At 38.8% G+C, this 14,623-nt stretch overlaps 1 protein-coding gene across 3 annotated transcripts in view; it reads left to right on the forward strand.

The window, feature by feature from the left end:
- Nucleotides 1-14,623, forward strand: part of SNX24 (sorting nexin 24) — an 88,158-nt gene continuing 73,535 nt past the window's right edge. The window contains exon 1 of one of the 3 annotated variants that reach the window (XM_056514669.1): nucleotides 1-138. In XM_056514669.1, the coding sequence (XP_056370644.1) occupies nucleotides 79-138 (60 nt within the window). In that variant the 5' untranslated portion in view covers nucleotides 1-78. Of the gene's footprint in view, nucleotides 144-14,623 lie in introns of all 3 variants that reach the window. The other 2 variants (XR_008842618.1, XM_056514670.1) reach the window with 2 other exon arrangements.

Raw genomic sequence — 14,623 nt, forward strand, 5'->3', positions numbered from 1 at the left:
CCCCTGGCACGTGACGGCGGGTGGTCACGTGAGGGGCGCGCAGATGGCGGCGGCGCCGCTGCGGTGAGGGCAGCCGGCATGGAGGTGTTCATCCCGTCCTTCCGATACGAGGAGAGCGAGCTGGAGCGGGGATACACGGTGAGGTGCGCCGGGGCGGAGCACGCCCGCGCCTCGGGGTCACCATGTGCCGGCGGCCAGCGGGGGCTGCGCTGGAGCGCCGGGCAGGCATCAGCGTGCCGGGGCCGTCCTGCCCTTGCTGCCCAGGCCAGCCCCGACCTGCCCGGCCCGGCCTCGCCCCGACCAGCGCAGCCCGTCCTTGCCCCTCCAGCCCTGTCCAGCTCTGCCCTGCCTTGCCCCATTCTCCCCATCCCTGCCCTGCCCTCTCCAGCATTGCCCTGACTAGCCCTGCCCTGCAGAGCCATCCCAGCCGTGCTCTGTACATCCCAGCCCTGGTGTACAAGCTCACTGTCCAGCCCGGCCTCTCCACGCCCAGCCGAGCCCTGCCCAGCGCAGCCCGCCCCTGCTCTGCCGCTCTCGGCACGGCGGGGACGGTCCCGGCCGGACACCTGCTGCCTCCCGGCTCTGCTGTGCGGGCGGCGGCGGCAGCGGCTGGAGACCGGCAAGGCAGGAGAGGCAGCTCGGCCCGGCGGCGTCCGGACACGGTGAAGGGGCTGGAGTATCTCCTGAGTGAGGAAAGGCTGAGAGAGCTGGCACTGCTCGTCTTGGAGAATAAAAGCGGCAGGGGCGTCTCTTCAATGTGTGCTGATGATCTGAATGGACAAAAAGGGGAGGCCGGACTCTGTGTTGGTCCCCAGTGACAGGAGAGGTGACAGTGGGCAAGCATCAGAACACGGAACACCCTTTAAACATAAGACAAAACTGGTTTGTTGTCATGAGGGTGGTCAAGCGCTGGTATAGGTTGCCCAGAGGACTGTGAAGTCTCCATCCTTGCAGGTTCTCAAAACCTGCCTGGACAATATCCTGGAGAACTAGCTGTTTAGTTGACCCTCCTTGAACAAGCAGATTAGTCTGCACAATTTTTAGAGGTCCTTTTTGTTCCCAGTAGTTTTTTCATCCCACAAAACTGTAGGACAGTAACACATTCACATGGTCCCGGGTGGGGACAGGTGGACCAAAACCCAAGATATCTGTCTGAAAGTAGATAATCAAAGCTTTTATTTAAAAAAAAAAATATTAAATATATTAATTTAGTAGTTTTAAAAAAATTGAACCTAGAAGAACTTGTGGAAGATTAATCCATGTAGGCATAGTTCCATGAAGCATGTTCATATTCCTTATACTTAATGCTGCATATTATTTGGTCCTCACTGCTAGCAAGTGTTTGCAGGCCTTGCAAAAGTTAAACCACTTTATTAGTGTGTATTAATGTGGGACTGTGACAACATTAATATTTTTGTCTCTTGGATGATCTTAAATGTGACTCCTTACAAGATACTTGTGTCATTTTGGGGACTTGGCTTTAAAACATTTTGCCTGAATGTGATTGAGTGTAATTACAAAAGCACAGACTGATCCCACCACATCCTAATTGGGCAGGTTAGTTGAAATGACAGAGTGATTTCTACGATGTGCATATTACACAAATGGGATTTTTCATAGTAATGTTTATTTTAGTATTTGCTTTTATTAAATTTTTGTTTCTTTAAATGTGACACTCTCTGCTACTTGTGCTGTCTAGAGGATTTGGGTTTTTAAATTTCATAAGTGTTAATCTGTGTAAGCTTCAAAGAAATCAGAAATGAAACTAAGTAATTCTAGGAGTCTTCCAAAAAAATGTTGTGAGTGTGAACATGTTCTATTACAACACTGTGGATTGTTACTGCATTTTTCCTCTCAAATCATTTGCTGGTGGTGAGTCATTCTCATGGATCTGAAAGTTGCTGTCGTTCAGTAGATTTTGGTAGTTTATCCTGCATGATTATTTTGCCATTATAGTCAGGTGAGAGGATTCTAGTCTACATCCCATATGAAACATGATCATACTTTGTGCTGACCATGAAGCTGTATGAGGAATTGTAGCTGAAGTTTGTCTGGCTTGGGCATGCTTGTAGGAGTGGGCGTTGAAAACTGCTCTGATAATGTTGTGTCTGTTCTTTGAGTTTTAAAGGGCTTATGGACAATTAATGAGAAAGGCTAATGCCAATGTAATTGCCAATTTATGATTATGTAAATAATTTGCATGAGTATTGTGTAAGTACAGAAATTCAAGGGGTTCCTCCTTCCCAGCAAAACTGAGGTTAATGAAAGCTTACCATTTCTCTGTACTGGCTATGAAATCATACATGCAGTTCACTTTAAGTTAGTTTTCATCATCAGCTTTACAATAATAGCATTTCAAACAGTTTGGTTTAAAGGTCAGAGAATATGTCCCGATGAACAAGACTGGCAAACTGGTAACAAAGGACAAGAAAAGACTGAGCTACTTAACTTTTTGTTTCAGTCTTCACTTGCAATCTGTTTTTCTCACAGTTTTCGAGTGGATGGACTGCAAGGCAGAGAATGGGGAAGTAAGTTGTAAGAGATTATAGGGGTCATGAAGCAGCTGAACATACTTAAGTCTATTGATGCTGGCGAGATGTGTGCCAGAGTCCTCAGGGAATTGATGTAGTTTTCAGCTAAGCCACTTTCCTTAATATTTAAAAAGCCATGTAAAATCCCAGGTGGATTTTACATGAGAAAAAAGTACCCATCTTTAAAGAGCATAGAAAGGAGGACCTTTCAAACTACCAACTTGTCAGTCTTCCCTCTGTGCCTGGGAAGATCATGGGACAGATCCTCCTAGAAGCTTTGCCAAGGCACATGGAGGACAGGGAGGAGATTTGAGGCAGCCAGCATGGCTCACCAAGGGTGAGTCCTGCCTGACCAGCCTAGTGGCCTTCTCTGATGGAGTGGCTACATCAGTGCATGAGGAAGGGCTACAGAAGTATTTTATCTGGACTTCCATGAGGCCTTTGACATGGTCCCCCACAACATCCTTCTCTCTAAACTGGAGAGATCTGGATTCTGCAGATCAACTGTCAGATGCACAAGGATTTGTGGGATGGTCACATTGAGAGGGTAGTGGTCAATGGCTCAGGGTTCCAATGGACATCAGTGGCAAGTGGTGCCCTCAGGGGTGTGAACGGAGACCAGTGTTATTTAATATCTTCAATAATGACATAGACAAAGGGATAGAGTGCACCCCCAGCAGATTTGCAGATGACACTCCTGAAGACAGGATGCCATCCAGAGGGACCTGGATAATCTCCAGCAGTGTGTCTGTGGGACTTTAATGAGATTCAGCAAGGCCAAGTGCAAGGTGCTGCACCTTGCTGCACCATCAGCCCAGGCTGGGGGATGAGGGCATTGAGAGCAGCCCTGCTGGAAGGACTGGGGGGTGCTGGTGGGTGAGAGGCTGGACATGACCCAGCCATGAGCACTCACAGAACAGAAAGACAAACGTGTCCTGGGCTGCATCCAGAGCAGTGTGGGCAGGGGAGGGAGGGGATCCTGCCCCTCTGCTCTGCTCTGGTGAAACCCCACCTGGAAGGGGTCTGCCACATCCAGCTCTGGGGTTCTTAACACAAGAAAGAGGACTGTTAGAATCAGTCCAGAGAAAGGTCACAAAAAATGGACCAGAGGCATGGAGCACCTCTGCTTTCCTTTTTCAGTGAGGAAAGCCTAAGAGATTTCGTATGTCCTACCTGAAGAAGAGAGGACTCCTGTTCTCCATTTTTGCAATAAACAGGGCATTTAAGAAAGACAGGCTTTTTTGGAAGATCTTTTTCAGTTGAGCAAGGAGAGTGCTTTTAAACTAAAAGAGGGTAGATTCAGAGTAGACATAAAGAATACAGTTTTTTACAGTGAGGATAGTGAAACCCTGCACAGGTTGCCCAGAGAGATTCAAATGGCCCATCCCTGGAAACATTCAAAGCCAGTTTCGATGGCTCTCAGCAACATGACCTAGATGAAGATGTCCCTGCTCATTGCAGAAGGAGTGGATTAGATGACCTTTAAAAGTCCCTTCTTACTGAAACTGTTACGCAATTCTGTTATAACAGAAGTACCACTTTACACAGTTTATAATTTTATTGTTGTCTTTCCCATATGTGCTAACTTGTTCAAAATCAAAGTGTTTTGTTGGACTGGAGTAGCTGGAACAAGGAACTGTCAGAGATTATGCAACTAAGAGCAGAAAAGGATGATGGAAGCAGATAGAAGATTGCTGACTGCCCACCAGCCCAGTCACATGCCAGTGGGCTACAGAGGGTGCCTTCTGCACTGTGACTGCCGGGGCCATTGCAGACAAGCAGCTGTCAAGAGTGGTTTTTTGAGAAGAGTGGTGATGGCTGTCCTGACGCCTCTGCTAGAAACAGTGAAGGTGGTGGCCTGGATGAAATGAGAGACTGAAGGGAGAGCTGTTCCTCTCTGGAGGCTCTGCGTTGCAACCATAACATGCTTTCTGGCATCCCTGCATTTGTGGTTCCTTATCTTTAGTGGAACAGAATCCAGTTCTCCTGGATGCAAACTGCTACTGTGTGTTACTTCCTAGAAAGAAAAGACTCAGAAGGGATATTTGTCCTTTTCTTTATGGGAATTAATTACTGGTTTGTTTTCAGATTAAGCCCATTGTTTCAGATTATTTTCTTTTTTTCCCTGGTGTGGCTAGGCAGCACTTGGGAAGCGGAATGGTCAGAGATTTATCAGTTCTTCAGAGAGGATGGAAATTACTTGCCTTAGAAAGTAGTTTTCAGAGGGAAAACTACAGTGCAATTAAGAAATAGAAAAGGGGATCTTGACCAGAGATATAAAATATTAGGGACATAAAAGATTAGAAAGAAAAATTATTGAAAAATCTTTTAATGCAATGCTTGAGATTGGGTTCTGTCAGTAAGTGGGAAACACAGTTCTTTCAAAAGTGTTTGTTTCAGGAGCTCAGCTTTTCTAAAGCACTATTCATCTGATAGAAAATCTTGAAAGTCTTTTTCCTTCTTCACAAAAAAACCTGAAAAAACTCCACAGAGTAAACTTGGCACTTGTTCCAGTTCTGTTTGGAGTATACATAAAATGATGAAACACAGAATATGGGAAATGTCAGTTTTCTTGGTGGACAATTAAATTTCATTGTCAGTTTAAATTGATGACACTAGCTTCTAAACTATTGAGCCTGTGCTAATAAATGCAACAGTTGTTCATAATTTGGCAGTGAATGACCTTTAAATGTAGGCGCTTACTAAGGATGTCCCTAGAGAACAATTCAACTTCGAAATGACACCCACGTGTTCTTGTTGTCATTTAAATATGCTCCCTTTGTCAATAACAGAATAATAAATACTAGTTAGATTTCTAATGTTGATTCAGATCCCAGGAAACTTACTGAATAAATTAGTGTACATTTGATTTATATTGACCAAAAAAATTTTACAGTGGTATATTGCAGGTCAAGGTGACATACATTTAAATGTGCTGTAGAGCAGAGGGCATACTTGACTGACACAAGTGCTTACTGCATTTTTAATTAACACTTCCAGTGCTACTTTCCAAATTGCTCTTGGAGTTGCAAATGTAGAAGCAAGATCTGACATGTAACATCAAAAAACTAATGTGGGTTTTTTGAAAATCCATTGGCTTTACCTCCATAGAAGCAGCAGTTTAATTATAAGGCTGTACTTCTCTCTATGGAAGTATAAAACCACAAGGATCTAGTTTGGTATAGTTTATGTACTTTAGCATTCTTTACTGTTAAAATAAATGTACATAGAGTCAAAAATTGAAGTTTTTAGTTGTTCTTCCACGAAGACCTAGAATAAGCCACAAAAGCAAGCTATAAAGGGGTTAAAAATTTTTTAGTTACAAAGTATGGAGGGAATAATTATGAGTTTGTGTAAAAAGGTTTCAAAGTATTATGGTTCTAGCCCTTTCAGTTTCACTTTTCTAGACTTTGTAAACTTGGTAGGTTTGAAAAATCAAACAGGTTTTGAGTGCCTTGAGTATGAAATCTGCCAGTGTGAAGACTACTTGCTTGCCAGTTGGGCTTTTGTAAGCTCACCATGTATTAACCTTGTGTCACAAGTACTGTTGAAATCAGTGGCACACCAAGTTCAAGGAAGTTAAACGGAAGTATTCGATCTATTAGATCTAATTAGAGTTTTTTACAGTCTTAGTGTCAAGTGTCCTGGTTTCTCTAAAAGGGAGACAGAGTAGGTCTTTACAGATGCATTTCTCTCCTGCAGGGTGGTGAAGATAATTTGACAGGTGTCAGTGATTCTGTAATGCCAGAAAAATGCTATTTTGATCATTGGTTTTGGTGGATTTGATGTTCCAGTGAAGGTGCATGTGTTAGGGGGAAAAAAAGACTTGGTAATTTGATACTTTTTTTCTTTCCTTTTTTTTTTTTTTTTTTTTTTTTTTTTTTTTTTTTTTTTTTTTTTTTTTTTTTTTAGTGAGTAACTTGTGCATTTTTCAGCAGTAATGATTAAATTTCTTTCCTCCAGTCAGTTTTCTTGTTTGACAGACTTCATCAGTGATATAAAACTAACCACTTGGTATGCAGTGGGAACCTACAGGCACAAATAATTTTGCAGTGCATGCAATGGCAGCTAAGGCAGAAACTAGTCATAGGTAAAACCAAGGTGAAAACTGGCTGAATTTGTACACAGAGGACAGTTAGAGCTGTGGACAGATCAGATGGAGACATATAGCTCCAGTGATCTCCAGTTGCTGTTGTTCCCCTGATTCACATGGAATCAATCACAGAATTTTATTGAAAAGGGCCATGTAAGATTTTTCTGCGCAGGAAATACCTTTTGCTTTATTTGTGATGGGAGGGTCGACAGCTGAGTAGAGAAGCAGCTGCATGATTCCCTCTATCAGTTTTCCATCTGAAAGAGCAAAAGTTGACACAATCTGTCAGTACACTAGGACTGCAAAGCATCAGTTACCCGTTTGTCTCACAGTATCTACTGGTTTGCAGTTTTAATGAGGAACTTAGATTTTCAGAAAGATTGGAGGTAGCAGGACATTCAGACTTGGATCACAATAGATATGTTTGAATTCCATTGTATCTTTAGGAAGTTTTGGTGACAAAATTTTGTTAGTAACGTAATACTATCAGTGGAATTATTTCATCAGAGGATTCATACTTAACTGCTCTTGGTGATGTTTCCAGATAGCATCAAGTCATTCATTCTTCATAATACATTAGTACATTTTTCAGTATCCAGGAGTGAGAGTACACCAGGCTTTAAAGTGCAACATGAGGGAAGATGAAATCAATTTCTCTGTGTTTCTTACTGCAGTGAGATTCTAATTGGTCTTTGAATTTTTTAGCACCATCTAGCACTGATGTAATTAATTCCAGGTTTAATTGATAAATACTCACCATTGTTATGGCATTTATTAAGTTATCTTCAAATTTCACTGTATGATAACTAAGAGGTGCTTCTGTGCAAAGTGCTTGGTGGGATAACTTCAGTGCTGCATTTAGGTACAGTGGAAATACTTAGTTTAGATGTCCACTATAGAAGTGTGCTAATGGAGGCTTTCAAGCCACCATATTCTGAATACTTTTGCTATCAGTAGCCTTTTTTTTTTTTTTTTTTTTTTTTTTTGCGTTTACAGGAATTACATGAGGACTTGTATCAACTTTTCACTCTCAGTTTTCTATAAGCCTGAAATTTTTGTGGTTTGGAGAGCAGTCTGTGAGGGGATTTTAAAGACAAAATAAGTGTTGTCATTCCTTTTGAAAGTGGCGTTGTATTTTTAATAGAAAATGAAAGGAGAAGTGTATGTAGCCTGTTAATACATTTATTCTGAGATGTCATGGTGATAAGTCTTGCAGCTAGAGCATGAATACCTTCTTCCTCTGAGCAGTCATTTTTAAATTAATATTTCAACCTATATATTGTGCTATAAAATTCACATTACATAAACCAATTAGTGTTGTGGGTTTGTTGGTTTGGTTTTTTTTAATAATGTGTTTGGGGCACAACAATCGATGTATATTTTCAGGCATTGAAATAAGATGAGACGAAAGGAGCATACCATTGAGTAGGGAGCACCAAGTCCATGCCAGAGTCAAAACAAAGAATATTTCTTCTCCATCCTCCTCTGTTGGTGCAGTGAGAGCTCCACCTCTCGTCCAAAAAAACCTTCAGTTCTAGGAGTGTATAAATAGGAAATGTGAGAAGATTATTTTGGTTGAATTTGCTCTCAAAGCATATTAGCAATTTAGGAGAAGTGACAGCCAAATCTCCACTACAACCTGCATCTAATATATTATTTATTTAGATGTCACAGTGTTTGTGACATCACCAGGGCCTCTATGAGACGGTTATGGACTAATGTACATGCTACATAGAGTTTGAAAAGTCACTCTTGAAAGGGGCTGCCTACACTTCATAATAGTTGTTTCTTGATGACATGCTATGAAAAGCATTGCATATCCAAAAAGGTATTCTTACTATTTGAGTACTTAATTCTTTAATAAAGTGAAAATGGTATAAAACTTCTGTGAAAATCTTTTGTTCCACTAGGCTACCTTTAAAATGGTAAGATAAGAATTGCTGATCATTATTTTATTTTTTATATTTCTTGTCTCTCCTGTAATTGATTCATTTTTAATAAATAGAACCCCTTTTTATACCAGAGCAAGAGGCATTCAAGTGCAACAGTATCTTCACATTGGAAAATAATGAAATTTAAAGTTTTCTTTATAATCTTTTACAAAAGGATAACAAAGTCTTGATTAAGTAATGAAATAATCAATTGTTCAGCAGCAAGTCTGCATTGATTACAATACTGCTTTTATGAATAAGAACCACATGTGTTGAGAAATACAGCTAACTGCCTCTACTTCTGGCTTTGCACAGGACTCTTTCTTTGTGCATAGATTCTCTTCTCTACTTTTTGTTGGGTAATCAAGTTCTTACCAGGAATAGGACTCCCTGATCATGTGTCTTACTTGCAGTTGAGCTGTGATGGTAATTACTATCTGATTTTCTTGTTCTTTTAAGATGTGGAGAAAAAAAAAAAAAAGTAATATGTCTTCAGTTTAATAATAAATTAATGAACTAGTAAATTTATGGTAAGGTCAGGGAATGTAATAAAAATATTAGCTTTGCTTTAAATATGGATAAATACAAAATGGATATTCGGGAAAAAAATGCACATAAACATTGAATTTGAAAGTTATGCCATTATAGAATCAGAGAACATATTAGCCTATTATTTTTTTTACTTGTTCCAAATTCTAAGAAACATTATCTCCTGTGATGGCATACTTCTTGTAAAACTTCAAAATGTTTCATTCTTACAAACAAGATTGAGAACATTTGAAAACTGGTTTCTAATTAGAGATTCATTCTCTCACTGAAAGCCAAAGACCTGCCTTCTGGATTTATGTTCTAGTGAGGGAGCACAAAAAGTCAGTAATTACTGAAAACCTCTATTTTTGGTGCTGGATAGAAAACACCAAAGGCCTTTGCTGAGTGCTCAGAATGTAGATGTGACTATGTGGTTGGTAAGAATAGTGTCTTTGCTCCGTTGCGTCTTACATGGTAACTAGAAAGCTCAAGTAGATTCTGAAGTATGGCTGAGTTTGGGGTGGATTTTTTTGTTGTTTGGTTTGGTGTTCGATGTTTGGGTTTTTGGGTTTTTTTGTGGTTTTTCTTAGGGTTTTTTATTTAAAATTTCCTTTTCATATTTGTCCTCTCTATTAAAACGTATTCTTTATTTTGGTTTTGCCTTCCCTTGTCAGAAATGTTTCAATATCAGACATCCAAGTTTTGCCATGAATTCCTATTGCTATTTGAGAAGAGAGAGTGAATATTTTTATGTGTCTTTTAAAATAATTCAGCAAGAGCTTGATGAGAGTGTTATTTCAGATAGTAATTTTGTCCTCTCAACCCAGTCCTTATGTTGGCCTGAATTAGAGATTAAATATACTTTGTAAAAAGTTCAGCATTTGTGGCAAAGTCATCTTTTAACGTTTAATTTTTTTTACCTACTTGCTACTATGTATTTATCTGTAAAATAAGGAGAATGTGATAATGGAGATCAGAAACAGTTTGAAGGTTCTTGTTAGAATAATTTTTTCTCTGTGTGCATTTAGTCTTCATATTTGAATTTTTCCTTTCCAGGTTTGTATCTAATAGCAGCTTTAGAAAACCTCTAAACATAGTTTTAAGGGTGAAAAAAACCTGGTATCATCTGGTTCACAGTATAGAACTCTAAATTAGAAGTGATTTTTTTGTCTAGCCAGTGGGAGAAAGTAGGAAATTTCTTCTGAAATAAATTGTTCTGTAAGCTAAGAAAAGATGACTAGAATTTTGGTACTTAAACCATGAAAGTCACTACCTTTTCCTTTTCCTTTTCCTTTTCCTTTTCCTTTTCCTTTTCCTTTTCCTTTTCCTTTTCCTTTTCCTTTTCCTTTTCCTTTTCCTTTTCCTTTTCCTTTTCCTTTTCCTTTTCCTTTTCCTTTTCCTTTTCCTTTTCCTTTTTCTTTTCCTTTTCCTTTTCTTTTCATTGTGAATGTTAGCATTACTCTTCTTGAAAGTAGTGGCCAGGATAATACCACTTACACAAAACTTTTTTTTGAGTATTTAAATAATATGTTTTGTTAACTGATAAGGAAAATGTTAGTTTTGTGTCTAGGAAAGAAATGGTAACATACTGCACATTCAAAGCTATTTTTTGCTACTAAATTGTCAAAAGTTGCTGATTTGAAAGGGGGTAAAAACCTGCTTAAAGTAATCACAGATACAGCTGTTATCTGTTACGGGCTAAGAACTTAATGCCCTGTTGCTCAAATGAGTTTTTACAATAACGAGATAACTATATCACACTCCTAAGTGAAAAGCTCATGAACTTGCCTGCATGGTTATTTCCAACCTCCACTCTTCTAACAAGCTCCCAAAGTTGCTGCTTATAAAAGTGGAAAATGGACCTGATAAAAATGTTTAGTCTGCACGGCTGTGTTTTATTTATCATATCACAAAAGAACAATGTTTTGTTGCATCATGGTCAAAATAGAAGCGACCTTGCTTGTTCATGAGTGCTCAAAGCCTAGAGATAAGGGGCAAAGTAATAGAGTACAATAGAAAGAGTGTAGTGTAATTATTTGTGACTTGTCAAGTGAAGCCCTTTCAGGCCCCAAGTGATTCAAATCTGGGAACTCTGCACAATTCTGTACACTAACCATAGCCAGCATCAGAGAAATCTCACCCAGCTTCTCCGACAGTACTGAAATTGCATCAGTTTGTCATGCACTGAGCATGCCAGCTTCGCACAATATCATTTGCTTGCAAATGGGCCTGGCCCCAACGCCCTGAGACACATTCTTTGGTATCTGACTCTTGGCCTGTGATTTGTCATGTCTCTAGTGCTATCGGCGTAAAGTAATTTTAATAGATTCTGATGGTTTGCTTGTGGAAGGTAAAGAATGCACTACAGATTGTGTCAGGTAGCTTTCTATGGCATGTTTGGTGGAGGCCCTCATGATGGTGATAGCCAAACAAAGAGTATGAAGAAATGAGAACCCTATTTTGAATAGTATTTAACACTGCCCTTCTCGGCACCCCGCTGTGGACATCCTTGCTAACTCAGCAGGTCCAAGAAATTAGCAGCTCACCAAAGCAGTGTTATTTGTGCTTCAGTGTTATTTATGGATGAGAGATACAGCAGAAGAACAGTGGCATTTTTTGTCCCTATTTAAAAAGGGCGTAAAATGTGTAAAAATTTTAATTAGTTTCCAATAAGTAAATTGGTTGTATATTGTTTTGGTGTTTACCTTTTTACCATTTGTTTGAAGTATTAATACTTTCTAAATAAAAATCCTTGGGTTTTTTTAGCAAGTATGTTATATAATACTGTAAAAAAAATGAAATTAAAAGGCTTGTGCAGTTTATTCTAACATGTATCTTTTATAAAATTACATAAATATAGCCTAAAAGATGAATTCCTGTAGAATTCCTTCATAGATTTTAATTGATGTATTTATTTGACAATGATTTGATTACTAAATGTTTGTTTGTAATTATTTTCTTACACTATGAAGTAAGTATGTGGCATTTTTTTACTCTTCCTTTGACACCACTGAGATGAGATTATTTTGCCATTGACAACTCTGATCTTTGCATCATTTTTTTCAGCTGACTTCCTTAATTGATTACTACTTTGGTGTTGGAGCCTGCAGCATAGCTCTCCAGAATTCTGCTGACACCAATCGATTAATGTGAAGGTGTTAGTTAGTGATTTCATCTAAGAAACATTCAAAACCATGTCAGTAATCGGTTCTTAAAAACTGCCAGATCATTGGATTTTGTTATTTTGAACATGTTAGTTTGAGTTAACGAGGATTTCTCTGGAGAGACAGCAACAACCAAAAGACAAGACAAAACAAAAACAACAAAAAGCTCCAATCAAAAAACCCAAACAAACTAACCAAAAAAAACCAAAACCAAAAAACAAACAAAAAAAAAACAATTAAACAAAAAAAACAAAACAAACAAAAGCAAAAACAACAACAACAACAAAAACCCAAAAAACCCCACACCTTGAAGTGAGTCTTGTGGAAAGAATAGATTTTATTCAATCTTACATTAACACAGTATACATGCACATGCCTTAATATTTAAAAAACTGTTTTAAAATATGTACATATTAATATTTAAAGTATCTCTGAGGAATTTATAAAAATGCTTCACCACAAACTATTTCTTTTTATGTTTACCTGGGGAATTTTTGACAGCTCAGTAACTCTGAGCACCCCGCTAGCAAGTCTGTGTAAGTCTGCTACAGCCTTTCCTGCAATAGCTTTCACATTTGGTTAGCAGCTTTGCATAGCTAAGCAAATTTTTATAATGAGCCTGCATTTTTTTCCTTTTCTGAACATATTTTCCTAAATATGTTCATAAAAATAGTGTTGTTTTATACAATTCCTCAGAATAATTCTGTGTTATGACCAGTTTCTTTTTAAGCTTGATGCTAACTTTTGGAAGCATATTTTGCTTATATTTCTTGGTGAAGTTTTCTGTGGATGACTTCTTAAAACAATTTTTTTTGTAAATTTTTACAGTGTACTAGGCTTTGTTACTTGAGCATCAGTAAAACATGTCTGCCTGATTTCCTAGGGATAGTTGTGTAGAGTACAAGTTAGTAAATCCAGTGAGCATGCTGTTATCACAGGCTTTGTTTATACACCAGGAAACCTAAATCAGTTGCCTCTACACCAATATCAAAACCAACAAAGTACTGTGGTCAGTGTAATATCCTTATATTCAGATAGGGTCAAACTTAGATGGGCATGCATACACACATGTTTATGGGTACAGATACACAGAAGCACATACATATATCAACATTGGAGGGATTTATTGGGTTGTAGTGCTGAAGGGTCTGTTCAAATTCCAGTATGACTTGATGTTTTAGTGTTGTGGATGATGGAATGAGAACATCCTTATTCAAATTTGCCATCAACACTAGGGTGGAAGTGACTGTGAACATGCTGGACAGCAAGAATAGAATTTAAAATAATTTTGATAAGATGGAAAGTTTATTTAAGAAGGGAAAATGGGGTGCTGACTCAATAGGAACTGGTGCTAAGTGTTGTATTTGTCAAAAAATAGTCAGTTACACGGAGTAACATCCAAAAGATTAGGCAGTTGTTATTCCTGAAAGGATCTGGGGGTTATCATGCATCACAGGATGGCCAGACCACAAGGCAAACACTTATTGGGGTTTCAAAAGATAAGTGTAACAAAAAGGTCAATGATGTGGAATGTATTTTAAGTGTGGAGTAGTGTGTCCAGTTTAGGTACTGCATGCTAAGAACATGCGAGTGTATGAGAAAAAGTGTAGACAAATGAAGGCAACATAGGAGCACATACAGCACATACATTGCTTTCTGGATCTCTGATCAATGTGAAGGAGCTCTTTAGATTGAAAACAAAATAGAAACAGAAGTAGGAACTGTGACAATCCCGAGTAACAATAACAGAGGCAGTCGGTGTGTGTATTGGCAGTCTTGTGGTCTTATATGATCTTAACTGTCCTGTCCATCAGAAGTACAGGGGTAATTATGTTGTGGTGCTGAATCCTAAAGATACTAGAGCACCAGAACACTCCTCAGGGTATGGAAGCTTTGTCTATATGAAGCTTGGAAGTTTCTGTCAAGAGTAAGAAGTACAGTTGGTCCTGCCTGGAGACAGCAGGAAGAGCCAGGTAACTCCAAGAAACATAGAGCTCCTTTTTTGAGCCCACCCTTGTCAGTCATCCTTTGCATTATTTCAAAATTTTTGTTTGTATCTATCCCTAATCTTTTATCTCTTACAAATTCTGTGGCTTTCAAAAACTGTTATTTAAGAGTCCACACAGAGTAGTTCTTTCTCTTCTTCTGGGAAATGTAGGGGCATCTCATAATGGAACAGCTGCTTAAACAATCATGAGCTTCTCCAACTCTGTTTCTTCATGCAAGAGAAAAGATGTAATTTGTTGATTGGCCCAGATGTTCCTGGGAGGTAAAAATTCTGGTTTTTTTCCTTTTGGCTAATATTATTCAGTAAAGTGTTTACATTTGGTATGTTACCTGTTTAGTGCTTCAGAATTGGACTGCATATATCTGGTT

Source organism: Oenanthe melanoleuca, chromosome Z (assembly GCF_029582105.1).
Source record: "Oenanthe melanoleuca isolate GR-GAL-2019-014 chromosome Z, OMel1.0, whole genome shotgun sequence".
NCBI lineage: Eukaryota > Metazoa > Chordata > Aves > Passeriformes > Muscicapidae > Oenanthe > Oenanthe melanoleuca.